Source organism: Oncorhynchus masou, chromosome 4 (genome assembly GCF_036934945.1).
Source record: "Oncorhynchus masou masou isolate Uvic2021 chromosome 4, UVic_Omas_1.1, whole genome shotgun sequence".
Lineage (NCBI taxonomy): Eukaryota > Metazoa > Chordata > Actinopteri > Salmoniformes > Salmonidae > Oncorhynchus > Oncorhynchus masou.
In genome coordinates, this window is record NC_088215.1 from 9,248,513 (window position 1) to 9,263,083 (window position 14,571).

Below are 14,571 nucleotides of genomic sequence, written 5' to 3' on the forward strand. Positions count from 1 at the left end.
CAACTTAAGTATCTAGCTAGCGATCGGATATCAATATTGGGTAATGTTCATAGAGGCCGTGCCATAAGTATGTGATAGGCATGTTTATAGTACACACTCTCTGACTAGGTTATTCGTAACACAAAGAACATTGGGCACATTTTAGCTGTTGAACAAAATGGCCACCCTAAAACTCACTTACACAAAGCACATTTTTGACTTACGTGGTAGAACTAACCGTATAACCCCAAGCTAGTCGGACAGTCGTAGTATTCTAGTGATTCTTCAGCGTCCAGACACCCGAGTTGTCGTCACAGTGTTAGTCTATGGTTAGGAATAATCAAAGGACTTTGAGATGAAAGAACAGAAAGAGAAGTCTGTTTTTTCTCTCTGTCCATTTAGTAGTGTGACCCAGGTCTTGAGTTATTCAATATTCTCTAGGCTTTGTCTTTAACCTTGGTTCTAAATATTATATTGAGTAGTTGCACATTTGTAGTGCTGCAACATATGACTCGACTAACTTACTGGATCGTTTCTCTCCTCTCTCTCTCCTCTCTCCCGCTCTCTCGCTCTCTCGCTCTCTAGTCGTGTCAGGCAGACCTGGTGAAGGACAACGGGCACAAGTACTTCCTGTCTGTCCTGGCCGACCCCTACATGCCTGTGAGTATCACCCAATCAGAGCATGAGAGAACCGAAAGCGCCACCAGGCACCCACGGGTGTGACCCAGATTTTTTTTTTCACCTTTATTTAACCAGGTAGGCTATTTGAGAACAAGTTCTCATTTGCAACTGCGACCTGGCCAAGATAAAGCATATCAGTGTGAACAGACAACACAGAGTTACACATGGAGTAAACAATAAACAAGTCAATAACACAGTAGGAAAAAAAGAGTCTATATACATTGTGTGCAAAAGGCATGAGGAGGTAGGCAAATAATTACAATTTTGCAGATTAACACTGGAGTGATAAATTATCAGATGGTCATGTACAGGTAGAGATATTGGTGTGCAAAAGAGCAGAAAAGTAAATAAATAAAAACAGTATGGGGATGAGGTAGGTAAAATTGGGTGGGCTATTTACCGATAGACTATGTACAGCTGCAGTGATCGGTTAGCTGCTCAGATAGCAGATGTTTGAAGTTTGTGAGGGAGATAAAAGTCTCCAACTTCAGCGATTTTTGCAATTTGTTCCAGTCACAGGCAGCAGAGAACTGGAACAAAAGGCGGCCAAATGAGGTGTTGGCTTTAGGGATGATCAGTGAGATACACCTGCTGGAGCGCGCGCTACGGATGGGTGTTGCCATCGTGACCAGTGAACTGAGATAAGGCGGAGCTTTACCTAGCATGGACTTGTAGATAACCTGGAGCCAGTGGGTCTGGCGACGAATATGTAGCGAGGGCCAGCCGACTAGAGCATACAGGTTGCAGTGGGCGGTGGTATAAGGTGCTTTAGTAACAAAACGGATGGCACTGTGATAAACTGCATCCAGTTTGCTGAGTATTGGAAGCTATTTTGTAGATGACATCGCCGAAGTCGAGGATCGGTAGGATAGTCAGTTTTACTAGGGTAAGTTTGGCGGCGTGAGTGAAGGAGGCTTTGTTGCGGAATAGAAAGCCGACTCTAGATTTGATTTTAGATTGGAGATGTTTGATATGAGTCTGGAAGGAGAGTTTACAGTCTAGCCAGACACCTAGGTACTTATAGATGTCCACATATTCTAGGTCGGAACCATCCTGGGTGGTGATGCTAGTCGGGCGTGCGGGTGCAGGCAGCGAACGGTTGAAAAGCATGCATTTGGTTTTACTAGCGTTTAAGAGCAGTTGGAAGCCACGGAAGGAGTGCTGTATGGCATTGAAGCTCGTTTGGAGGTTAGATAGCACAGTGTCCAAGAAAAGAGTCGGCCCGAGAATTGAACCCTGTGGCACCCCCATAGAGACTGCCAGAGGACCGGACAGCATGCCCTCCGATTTGACACACTGAACTCTGTCTGCAAAGTAGTTGGTGAACCAGGCAAGGCAGTCATCAGAAAAACCAAGGCTACTGAGTCTGCCGATAAGAATATGGTGATTGACAGAGTTGAAAGCCTTGGCAAGGTCGATGAAGGGGCGACAGGGTAGCGGCAGGGTAGCCTAGTGGTTAGAGCGTTGGACTAGTGACTGGAAGGTTGCGAGTTCAAACCCCTGAGCTGACAAGGTACAAATCTGTCGTTCTGCCCCTGAACAGGCAGTTAACCCACCGTTCCTAGGCCGTCATTGAAAATAAGAATTTGTTCTTAACTGACTTGCCTGGTTAAATAAAAGAAAGAAGAAAAAAAGACGGCTGCACAATATTGTCTTTTAACGATGGCGGTTATGATATTGTTTCGTACCTTGAGCGTGGCTGAGGTGCACCTGTGACCGGCTCTGAAACCAGATTGCATAGCGGAGAAGGTACGGCGGGATTCGAGATGGTCAGTGACCTGTTTGTTGACTTGGCTTTCGAAGACCTTAGAGATGCAGGGTAGGATGGATATAGGTCTGTAACAGTTTGGGTCCAGATGTTACCCGTAACCATAGATCTAGAATCAGATTGACCTTACCTCCGATCATAAACCTTTACCATTATAGCTGAGAATATATCTGACCCTGTATCAGTGGTTAGTGGCGACTTCGACCTACTCAAACATGTTGTGTGCTATGATCCACAGCTCCTAGTAATGAGGTGTTGATACATGGAAGTTGACTGTGTTTCTTGTGTTTCCTGTTTCAGGCTGAGCACCGCACGATGGCTGTCTTTATCCTGGCTGTGATTGTCAACAGCTACACCACAGGCCAGGTGTGTGTGTGTGTTAGGGGAGAATGTGGTAAATTATTCGATGAAGAAATCACTTTAAAGATGACGCTATTATAAAGCAAGCCCCACATTGATTAAAATCCCTTCAACAGACACACTCATTAATTCTCCCCAACTCTCAGTGGAGTCGATAAGTCATATTTTAAACATTTCCTCCCATTCTGCTCTCTCTCTCCCGACAACACTTTATCATGGCAACTGTCACTGTATACCGTATACTCCTCATTTATTCCCAGAAACTGCTACAGACCTATTCACGTGGTTTTTGGTGTTTATTGTGTCTCACAGATCCACATAGACTTACAAACCCCCCTCTTCGCTCTCTGCCGGTATTCCTCTCCTATTCACGTGGTTTCTCTGTGTTCCCCCTTGTGTCTCCAGATCCTCATAGACTTACCCCTTCCCTCCTCTCTGTCTCCCCCTTCCCTCCTCTCTGTCTCCCCCCCTTCCCTCCTCTCTGTCTCCCCCCCTGTCTCCCCCTTCCCTCCTCTCTGTCTCCCCCTTCCCTCCTCTCTGTCTCCCCCTTCCCTCCTCTCTGTCTCCCCCTTCCCTCCTCTCTGTCTCTCTCCCTTCCTCTCTGTCTCTCTCTCTTCCTCTCTGTCTCTCTCTCTCTCTCTCTCTCTCTCACTCTCTCTCTCTCTTCCTCTGTCTCTCTCTTCCTCTCTCTCTCTCTCCCTCTCTCTCTCTTCCTCTCTCTCTGTTTACTTAATGTTCTCCGTCTCCCATTGGCACTGTGTTAATAATAGATGAGCTCCAACATTAGAGACGAGCCGCTCGTCGATTGGTTGTACCGTGGTCTGAGCTTCAGGGTTAGGAGTGATGGTACTCCTACTGGTAGGGCTCAGCTCCGGTGTGATCACGTTAAAACCTTGTTCCAGCTTGTACACAAATCCCTGAACTGCTCTCGTAGTCTGATGGAGGATAGTCTGCCACAATGCAGAGAGACTGCCAGAATAGGTACAGGCTTTCAAATGAACCAATACAACCCCACATAAAAGGTGACGAACTCTTAACTGTCAAGCTTTGGACATCGAACCTTCATGTTCACAGTGGGAGGTAGAGGTTAGTTCCCTGTTAGTTTGCCCATAGACTTCCCGATGTGAAGCTCAGCTTAAAGCCAAGTCATAAAGTGTGTGTACATCCTACAGGGTCTCATCAAAGGAAAGTGTGTGTGTGTGTGTGTGTGAATTACTGACATGGCCTCCCAACTCCTTTCTCCTCACCCCCCCCCCCTCAGGAGGCCTGTCTGCAGGGGAACCTGATAGCCATCTGCCTGGAGCAGCTCTCTGACCCTCACCCCCTGCTCCGCCAGTGGGTGGCCGTCTGCCTCGGACGCATCTGGCAGAACTTTGACTCGGCCCGCTGGTGTGGTGTCAGGGACAGTGCCCACGAGAAGCTCTACAGCCTGCTGTCCGACCCCATACCTGAGGTGAGAGGGAAGGAACACACACCTTTGGGACATACACTCAGTGGCTGTGTGTGTGTGTGTAACACCTAACAGATTGAGGTTTCAGTGGCTCCTTAAGGATTTTGAGGACCTGAGGGACAGTGAATAGTCAGTTTGCTCTGTATTCCACTCACCTCACATGGGTTGAAATGCAGGGCGCATACACACACTGGGACAGAGGACATCTGTTGCCAGCAGCCTAGCAGGGCAACCTCTCTCTCTAGAGGCCAGGCAGCTGCTGTGGCTGAGTGGTGAGACCAGGGTCTGCATCCACACACACACACACACACACACCTTGTGTGAGTGTACCCATGCACACGCTTACAATGCCTGAAGAGAATTGGGTATTTGAGTGCATCACCAGGAACTTCGGAGGAACCCAGGCACCAACGCAAACCACATTTTAAAAATGGATATTTATTACTTGACTAGTTTGATCAGTTCCCTCCTCTTCAGGGACCAGATTCACAAAACCTTCTTAAGAAGAGATTTCTTCTTGACTGGCATTTTTTCCCCCTTAACTCTAGACTTACTAGACTTAAGAAGAAAGTTAAGTGAAGTTGCTATTCCTCAAAGGCTCTTGGAAATGTTCTTGTGCTATGTATTATGTTTCTCCTTAAGCAAAAAGTTAAGAAGAAATGTGATTCTTGGAAATAAAGTTATTGGAAATGTTCTTAGTTCCAAGATATCGGAACCCTTGTCTGAAACTCAGGGCAGTGAGAGAAAAAGCTCATGAAAGCAATTGAACATCTTCATTCCCTCACAAACTTCATCTGAAAGTTTCAGTCTTGATTATTTAAATGTTTTAGAACAGTCATCTCACTAAGAAATATGCTAACATGATTGCCATTGCTCGCTAAAGCGCTTGCCTAGCAACACAACATCTTATGAAGAAGATTTGGAAGAAGCTAGTAAGAAAATCATAAAATGGGCGAGAGTGAGATGGGCGAGAGTGAGATGGGCGAGAGTGAGATGGGCGAGAGTGAGATGGGCGAGAGTGAGATGGGCGAGAGTGAGATGGGCGAGAGTGAGATGGGCGAGAGTGAGATGGGCGAGAGTGAGATGGGCGAGAGAGGGCCAGGGAAGAGAGAGAGAGAGGGCCAGGGAAGAGAGAGAAAGAGGGCCAGGGGGAGAGAGAGAGGGCCAGGGAAGAGAGAGAGAGGGCCAGGGAAGAGAGAGAGAGAGGGCCAGGGAAGAGAGACAGAGAGGGCCAGGGAAGAGAGAGAGAGAGGGCCAGGGAAGAGAGAGAGAGAGGGCCAGGGAAGAGAGAGAGAGAGGGCCAGGGAAGAGAGAGAGAGAGGGCCAGGGAAGAGAGAGAGAGAGGGCCAGGGAAGAGAGAGAGAGAGGGCCAGGGAAGAGAGAGAGAGAGGGCCAGGGAAGAGAGAGAGAGAGGGCCAGGGAAGAGAGGAGAGAGAGAGAGAGAGAGAGGGCCAGGGAAGAGAGAGAGAGAGGGCCAGGGAGAGAGAGAGAGAGGGCCAGGGAAGAGAGAGAGAGAGGGCCAGGGAAGAGAGAGAGAGAGGGCCAGGGGAGAAGAGAGAGGGCCAGGGAAGAGAGAGAGAGGGCCAGGGAAGAGAGAGAGAGAGAGAGAGAGAGAGGGCCAGGGAAGAGAGAGAGAGAGAGAGGGCCAGGGAAGAGAGAGAGAGAGAGAGGGCCAGGGAAGAGAGAGAGAGAGAGAGAGAGAGGGCCAGGGAAGAGAGAGAGAGAGAGAGAGAGAGGGCCAGGGAAGAGAGAGAGAGAGAGAGAGAGAGCGCCAGGGAAGAGAGAGAGAGAGAGAGTGCCAGGGAAGAGAGAGAGAGAGAGAGAGGGCCAGGGAAGAGAGAGAGAGAGAGAGAGAGGGCCAGGGAAGAGAGAGAGAGAGAGAGAGAGGGCCAGGGAAGAGAGAGAGAGAGAGAGGGCCAGGGGAAGAGAGAGAGAGAGGGCCAGGGAAGAGAGAGAGAGAGAGAGAGAGGGCCAGGGAAGAGAGAGAGAGAGAGAGAGAGGGCCAGGGAAGAGAGAGAGAGAGAGAGGGCCAGGGAAGAGAGAGAGAGAGAGAGAGGGCCCGGGAAGAGTGAGAGGGCCCGGGAAGAGTGAGAGGGCCCGGGAAGAGTGAGAGGGCCCGGGAAGAGTGAGAGGGCCCGGGAAGAGTGAGAGGGCCCCGGAAGAGTGAGAGGGCCCGGGAAGAGTGAGAGGGCCCGGGAAGAGTGAGAGGGCCCGGGAAGAGTGAGAGGGCCCGGGAAGAGTGAGAGGGCCCGGGAAGAGTGAGAGGGCCCGGGAAGAGTGAGAGGGCCCGGGAAGAGTGAGAGGGCCCGGGAAGAGAGAGAGGGCCCGGGAAGAGTGAGAGGGCCCGGGAAGAGTGAGAGGGCCCGGGAAGAGGGAGAGGGCCCGGGAAGAGGGAGAGGGCCCGGGAAGAGAGAGAGAGAGTGAGAGGGCCCGGGAAGAGAGAGTGAGAGGGCCCGGGAAGAGAGAGTGAGAGGGCCCAGGAAGAGAGAGCGAGAGAGAGAGAGAGGGGGGGGGCCCGGGAAGAGTGAGAGCGAGTGAGAGAGGGCCAGGGAAGAGTGAGAGAGAGAGAGGGCCAGGGAAGAGTGAGAGAGGGAGAGAGAGGGGGGGGCAGGGAAGAGAGAGAGGGGGGCCAGGGAAGAGAGAGTGAGAGGGCCAGGGAAGAGAGAGAGAGTGAGAGGGCCAGGGAAGAGAGAGAGAGTGAGAGGGCCAGGGAAGAGAGAGAGAGAGTGAGAGGGCCAGGGAAGAGAGAGAGAGAGAGAGGGCCAGGGAAGAGAGAGAGGGCCAGGGAAGAGAGAGAGAGAGAGGGCCAGGGAAGAGAGAGAGAGGGCCAGGGAAGAGAGAGGGCCACGGGGAGAGAGAGAGAGAGAGAGAGGGCCAGGGAAGAGAGAGAGAGAGAGAGAGGGCCAGGGAAGAGAGAGAGAGAGAGAGAGGGCCAGGGAGAGAGAGAGAGAGAGAGAGAGGGCCAGGGAAGAGAGAGAGAGAGAGGGCCAGGGAAGAGAGAGAGAGAGAGGGCCAGGGAAGAGAGAGAGAGAGAGGGCCAGGGAAGAGAGAGAGAGGGCCAGGGGAGAGAGAGAGAGAGAGAGAGAGAGAGAGAGGGCCAGGGAAGAGAGAGAGAGAGGGCCAGGGAAGAGCGAGAGTGAGAGGGCCCGGGAAGAGAGAGAGAGAGAGTGAGAGGGCCCGGGAAGAGAGCGAGAGAGAGTGAGAGGGCCCGGGAAGAGAGAGAGAGAGAGTGAGAGGGCCCGGGAAGAGAGAGAGAGAGAGTGAGAGGGCCCGGGAAGAGAGAGCGAGTGAGAGAGAGAGAGAGGGGGGGCCCGGGAAGAGTGAGAGCGTGTGAGAGAGGGCCAGGGAAGAGTGAGAGAGAGAGAGGGCCAGGGAAGAGAGAGAGAGGGAGAGGGGGGGGGGCAGGGAAGAGAGAGAGTGAGAGGGCCAGGGAAGAGAGAGAGAGAGTGAGAGGGCCAGGGAAGAGAGAGAGAGAGAGAGAGGGCCAGGGAAGAGAGAGAGAGAGGGCCAGGGAAGAGAGAGAGAGAGGGCCAGGGAAGAGAGAGAGAGAGAGAGTGCCAGGGAAGAGCGAGAGAGAGGGAGAGAGAGGGCCAGGGAAGAGCGAGAGAGAGAGGGCCAGGGAAGAGCAAGAGAGAGCGAGAGACTGAGAGGGCCCGGGAAGAGAGAGAGAGAGAGAGGGGGCCCGGGAAGAGAGAGAGAGAGAGAGAGAGGGCACGGGAAGAGAGAGAGAGAGGGCCAGGGAAGAGAGAGAGAGAGGGCCAGGGAAGAGAGAGAGAGAGGGCCAGGGAAGAGAGAGAGAGAGGGCCAGGGAAGAGCGAGAGGGAGGGCCAGGGGAGAGAGGGAGGGCCAGGGAGGAGGGAGAGCGAGAGGGCTAGGGAATAGAGAGAGAGCAAGAGTGAGAGGGCCAGGGAAGAGAGAGCGAGAGTGAGAGGGCCAGGGAAGAGAGAGAGAGAGAGAGAGAGGGCCCGGGAAGAGCGAGAGAGAGGGCCAGGGAAGAGAGAGAGAGAGAGGGCCAGGGAAGAGCGAGAGGGAGGGCCAGGGGAGAGAGGGAGGGCCAGGGAGGAGGGAGAGCGAGAGGGCTAGGGAATAGAGAGAGAGCAAGAGTGAGAGGGCCAGGGAAGAGAGAGCGAGAGTGAGAGGGCCAGGGAAGAGAGAGTGAGTGGGAGGGCTAGGGAAGAGAGAGAGAGCGAGAGTGGGAGGGCCAGGGAAGAGAGAGCGAGAGTGAGAGGGCCAGGGAAGAGAGAGTGAGTGGGAGGGCTAGGGAAGAGAGAGAGAGCGAGAGTGAGAGGGCCACTGAAGAGAGAAAGCGAGAGTGAGTGAGAGGGCCAGAGAAGAGAGAGTGAGTGAGAGGGCTAGGGAATAGAGAGAGAGCGAGAGTGAGGGCCAGGGAAGAGAGAGTGAGTGAGAGGGCCAGGGAAGAGAGAGTGAGTGAGCGGGCCAGGGAAGAGAGAGTGAGTGAGAGGGCCAGGGAAGAGAGAGTGAGTGAGAGGGCCAGGGAGAGAGAGTGAGTGAGAGGGCCAGGGAAGAGAGAGTGAGTGAGAGGGCCAGGGAAGAGAGAGTGAGTGAGAGGGCCAGGGAAGAGAGAGTGAGTGAGAGGGCCAGGGAAGAGAGAGTGAGTGAGAGGGCCAGGGAAGAGAGAGTGAGTGAGAGGGCCAGGGAAGAGAGTGAGAGGGCCAGGGAAGAGAGTGAGAGGGCCAGGGAAGAGAGTGAGAGGGCCAGGGAAGAGAGTGAGAGGGCCAGGGAAGAGAGTGAGAGGGCCAGGGAAGAGAGTGAGAGGGCCAGGGAAGAGAGAGAGTGAGGGCCAGGGAAGAGAGAGAGTGAGGGCCAGGGAAGAGAGAGAGTGAGGGCCAGGGAAGAGAGAGAGTGAGGGCCAGGGAAGAGAGTGAGAGGGCCAGGGAAGAGAGTGAGAGGGCCAGGGAAGAGAGTGAGAGGGCCAGGGAAGAGAGAGAGTGAGAGTGCCAGAGAAGAGAGAGAGCGAGAGGGCCAGGGAAGAGAGTGAGCGGGCGGGCCAGGGAAGAGAGTGAGCGGGCGGGCCAGGGAAGAGAGTGAGCGGGCGGGCCAGGGAAGAGAGTGAGCGGGCGGGCCAGGGAAGAGAGTGAGCGGGCGGGCCAGGGAAGAGAGTGAGCGGGCGGGCCAGGGAAGAGAGTGAGCGGGCGGGCCAGGGAAGAGAGTGAACGGGCGGGCCAGGGAAGAGAGTGAGAGGGCGGGCCAGGGAAGAGAGTGAGAGGGCGGGCCAGGGAGGAGAGAGAGTAAGAGATGGCCAGGGAAGAGAGTGAGAGGGCGGGTGAGTGAGAGCAGAGCGAAGAGAGAGAGAGGTGAGTGAGCAGAGTGAGAGAAAGTGCACAGAGTGACTCAGCAGAGAGGATTTTTAATTAATTTTCAAGCCTGTTCGGAGGATTCCTCAAGAGGAGAGGCATATTTACTGTCTCACACACACACACACACACACACACACACACACACACACACACACACACACACACACACACTGGGCCAGGTTTGAATTAGTGCAGTGCCTGTCATATGCAAAACTGAGGGAGATACATAAAGAATAAACAATGTCTTTGTGGCATCTTGGGGCAATTATTGATAACAATTAGAAGTAGGAGTTACTGTTATTTAGCTTACACAGTTAATTAGTGTGATGGGTGGGGTATGTGTGACTAATGGTAAATTACTATTTTCAACCACCATTGATCTTCTCACTAAATATGGCTGCATTAGAAATGAGAAGATTAAGGAGTGAGTATTAGCATTGATTCCCCTTTTTAAAAAGCAGCACCAACGCAATCTAACCATTGACTGACCAATGACTTGGTCTGGATCCAACCAGGAAGTGACTTTGGGAGTGAATTCTCTTGATGCCAAAACTATCTCCGGTCTCCTCAGGTGCGCTGTGCGGCGGTGTTTGCCCTGGGGACGTTTGTGGGGAACTCTGCCGAGCGAACGGACCACTCTACGACCATCGACCACAACGTGGCCATGATGCTGGCACAGCTCATCAACGACGGCAGCCCTGTGGTCCGCAAGGTGGGTCGTACACACACACACACACACACACACACACACATGTTTTTTCCCCTTACCATCTCCAATATTCTTGCAAAGGTCGTTGACTGATTTTTACTGTGGGGCGATGGACTGTGGTACGTCTTCTGCTGTGGTTGACTTGGTTCTGACCGTGTGTGTGTGTGTTGGATTCTGGTTGACTCTGTGGCGGCGGTGTGTTCTCCAGGAGCTGGTGGTGGCTCTGAGTCACCTGGTGGTTCAGTACGAGAGTAACTTCTGCACCGTGGCCCTGCAGTTCATGGAGGAGGAGAAGAACTACGCTGTTCCCTCAACTGCCAACACCTTAGGTACACACACACCACATACACACACACACACCACACACACACACCATGTACAGTGCCTTGCGAAAGTATTCGGCCCCCTTGAACTTTGCGACCTTTTGCCACATTTCAGGCTTCAAACAAAGATATAAAACTGTATTTTTTTGTGAAGAATCAACAACAAGTGGGACACAATCATGAAGTGGAACGACATTTATTGGATATTTCAAACTTTTTTAACAAATCAAAAACTTGGGCGTGCAAAATTATTCAGCCCCCTTAAGTTAATACTTTGTAGCGCCACCTTTTGCTGCGATTACAGCTGTAAGTCGCTTGGGGTATGTCTCTCAGTTTTGCACATCGAGAGACTGATATTTTTTCCCATTCCTCCTTGCAAAACAGCTCGAGCTCAGTGAGGTTGGATGGAGAGCATTTGTGAACAGTAGTTTTCAGTTCTTTCCACAGATTCTCGATTGGATTCAGGTCTGGACTTTGACTTGGCCATTCTAACACCTGGATATGTTTATTTTTGAACCATTCCATTGTAGATTTTGCTTTATGTTTTGGATCATTGTCTTGTTGGAAGACAAATCTCCGTCCCAGTCTCAGGTCTTTTGCAGACTCCATCAGGTTTTCTTCCAGAATGGTCCTGTATTTGGCTCCATCCTTCTTCCCATCAATTTTAACCATCTTCCCTGTCCCTGATGAAGAAAAGCAGGCCCAAACCATGATGCTGCCACCACCATGTTTGACAGTGGGGATGTTGTGTTCAGGGTGATGAACTGTGTTGCTTTTAGGCCAAACATAATGTTTTGCATTGTTGCCAAAAAGTTCAATTTTGGTTTCATCTGACCAGAGCACCTTCTTCCACATGTTTGGTGTGTCTCCCAGGTGGCTTGTGGCAAACTTTAAACGACACTTTTTATGGATATCTTTAAGAAATGGCTTTCTTCTTGCCACTCTTCCATAAAGGCCAGATTTGTGCAATACACATCTGATCGTTGTCCTATGGACAGAGTCTCCCACCTCAGCTGTAGATCTCTGCAGTTCATCATGGGCCTCTTGGCTGCATCTCTGATCAGTCTTCTCCTTGTATGAGCTGAAAGTTTAGAGGGACGGCCAGGTCTTGGTAGATTTGCAGTGGTCTGATACTCCTTCCATTTCAATATTATCGCTTGCACAGTGCTCCTTGGAATGTTTAAAGCTTGGGAAATCTTTTTGTATCCAAATCCGGCTTTAAACTTCTTCACAACAGTATCTCGGACCTGCCTGGTGTGTTCCTTGTTCTTCATGATGCTCTCTGCGCTTTTAACGGACCTCTGAGACTATCACAGTGCAGGTGCATTTATACGGAGACTTGATTACACACAGGTGGATTGTATTTATCATCATTAGTCATTTAGGTCAACATTAGATCATTCAGAGATCCTCACTGAACTTCTGGAGAGAGTTTGCTGCACTGAAAGTAAAGGGGCTGAATAATTTTGCACGCCCAATTTTTCAGTTTTTGATTTGTTAAAAAAGTTTGAAATATCCAATAAATGTCGTTCCACTTCATGATTGTGTCCCACTTGTTGTTGATTCTTCACAAAAAAATACAGTTTTATATATTTATGTTTGAAGCCTGAAATGTGGCAAAAGTTCGCAAAGTTCAAGGGGGTTGAATACTTTCGCAAGGCACTGTACATACATACACACACACACACGCCACATACACACACACACGCCACATACACACACACACTCCACATACACACACACACGCCACATACACACACACACACGCCACATACACACACTTCAAACCTCTGTCATGACCATTACAGTCGGAAGTCATTGACGTGTGTTGTTGTAAAGCACGCTGGTCCACTTAAGTCTCGTCCCGAAGACTAACTGCTCTACATGTGAAATGGGGTTTAGGGATCTGAAATATGCAGCATGTTTGGATAGGGCACATCAATATTTCAAATGACCTTTATTACCTATTCTCATATTGATTGTCATGTCGCTACTGTATTCCATTTAGTGCCAAATGAATGGGTTAACTGACCTTCCACTGTGTGTGTCTGTGTACAGAGCCCGTTAACCTGACTCCTGTGTGTGTCTGTGTACAGAGCCCGGTGACCTGACTCCTGTGTGTGTCTGTGTACAGAGCCCGGTGACCTGACTCCTGTGTGTGTCTGTGTACAGAGCCCGGTGACCTGACTCCTGTGTGTGTCTGTGTACAGAGCCCGGTAACCTGACTCCTGTGTGTGTCTGTGTACAGAGCCCGGTGACCTGACTCCTGTGTGTGTCTGTGTACAGAGCCCGGTGACCTGACTCCTGTGTGTGTCTGTGTACAGAGCCCGGTGACCTGACTCCTGTGTGTGTCTGTGTACAGAGCCCGGTAACCTGACTCCTGTGTGTGTCTGTGTACAGAGCCCGGTAACCTGACTCCTGTGTGTGTCTGTGTACAGAGCCCTGTGTGTGTCTGTGACCTGACTCCTGTGTGTGTCTGTGTACAGAGCCCGGTGACCTGACTCCTGTGTGTGTCTGTGTACAGAGCCCGGTAACCTGACTCCTGTGTGTGTCTGTGTACAGAGCCCGGTAACCTGACCTGACTCCTGACTCCTGTGTGTGTCTGTGTACAGAGCCCGGTAACCTGACTCCTGTGTGTGTCTGTGTACAGAGCCCGGTAACCTGACTCCTGTGTGTGTCTGTGTACAGAGCCCGGTAACCTGACTCCTGTGTGTGTCTGTGTACAGAGCCCGGTAACCTGACTCCTGTGTGTGTCTGTGTACAGAGCCCGGTAACCTGACTCCTGTGTGTGTCTGTGTACAGAGCCCTGTGTGTGTCTGTGTAACCTGACTCCTGTGTGTGTCTGTGTACAGAGCCCGGTAACCTGACTCCTGTGTGTGTCTGTGTACAGAGCCCGGTAACCTGACTCCTGTGTGTGTCTGTGTACAGAGCCCGGTGACCTGACTCCTGTGTGTGTCTGTGTACAGAGCCCGGTAACCTGACTCCTGTGTGTGTCTGTGTACAGAGCCCGGTAACCTGACTCCTGTGTGTGTCTGTGTACAGAGCCCGGTGACCTGACTCCTGTGTGTGTCTGTGTACAGAGCCCTGTAACCTGACTCCTGTGTGTGTCTGTGTACAGAGCCCTGTAACCTGACTCCTGTGTGTGTCTGTGTACAGAGCCCTGTAACCTGACTCCTGTGTGTGTCTGTGTACAGAGCCCGGTAACCTGTGTGTGTCTGTGTACAGAGCCCGGTAACCTGACTCCTGTGTGTGTCTGTGTACAGAGCCCGGTGACCTGACTCCTGTGTGTGTCTGTGTACAGAGCCCGGTAACCTGACTCCTGTGTGTGTCTGTGTACAGAGCCCGGTAACCTGACTCCTGTGTGTGTCTGTGTACAGAGCCCGGTGACCTGACTCCTGTGTGTGTCTGTGTACAGAGCCCGGTAACCTGACTCCTGTGTGTGTCTGTGTACAGAGCCCGGTAACCTGACTCCTGTGTACAGAGCCCTGTCTGTGTACAGAGCCCGGTAACCTGACTCCTGTGTGTGTCTGTGTACAGAGCCCGGTAACCTGACAGAGCCCGGTAACCTCCTGCCCGGTAACCTGACTCCTGTGTGTGTCTGTGTACAGAGCCCGGTAACCTGACTCCTGTGTGTGTCTGTGTACAGAGCCCGGTAACCTGACTCCTGTGTGTGTCTGTGTACAGAGCCCGGTAACCTGACTCCTGTGTGTGTCTGTGTACAGAGCCCGGTGACCTGACTCCTGTGTGTGTCTGTGTACAGAGCCCTGTAACCTGACTCCTGTGCGCGACAGCCCCGCCATCCCTCGGCTGCGTTCAGTCAACTCCTACACCAACATCCGAGCTGCCACCACCGCACGCAACCTCAACAAGAGCCTGCAGAACCTCAACCTCAACGAGGAGGGTAGGAGAGAGAGAGGCGGAGAGGATGACATTGAGGCGGGCGGGCGAGAGAGAGAGAACTGGGGGGAAAAAAGAGAGAACTG

At 51.9% G+C, this 14,571-nt stretch overlaps 1 protein-coding gene across 7 annotated transcripts in view; it reads left to right on the plus strand.

Moving 5' to 3' along the window:
• The window catches only part of LOC135522894 (regulatory-associated protein of mTOR), a 211,878-nt gene that overhangs the window by 148,142 nt on the left and 49,165 nt on the right, over nt 1-14,571 (plus strand). For all 7 annotated transcript variants that reach the window (XM_064949578.1, XM_064949609.1, XM_064949587.1 and 4 more), the window contains exons 15-20: nt 565-639; nt 2,729-2,794; nt 4,050-4,241; nt 10,128-10,268; nt 10,474-10,594; nt 14,349-14,489. In XM_064949578.1, the coding sequence (XP_064805650.1) occupies nt 565-639; nt 2,729-2,794; nt 4,050-4,241; nt 10,128-10,268; nt 10,474-10,594; nt 14,349-14,489 (736 nt within the window). The remainder of the gene's footprint in view (nt 1-564; nt 640-2,728; nt 2,795-4,049; nt 4,242-10,127; nt 10,269-10,473; nt 10,595-14,348; nt 14,490-14,571) is intronic.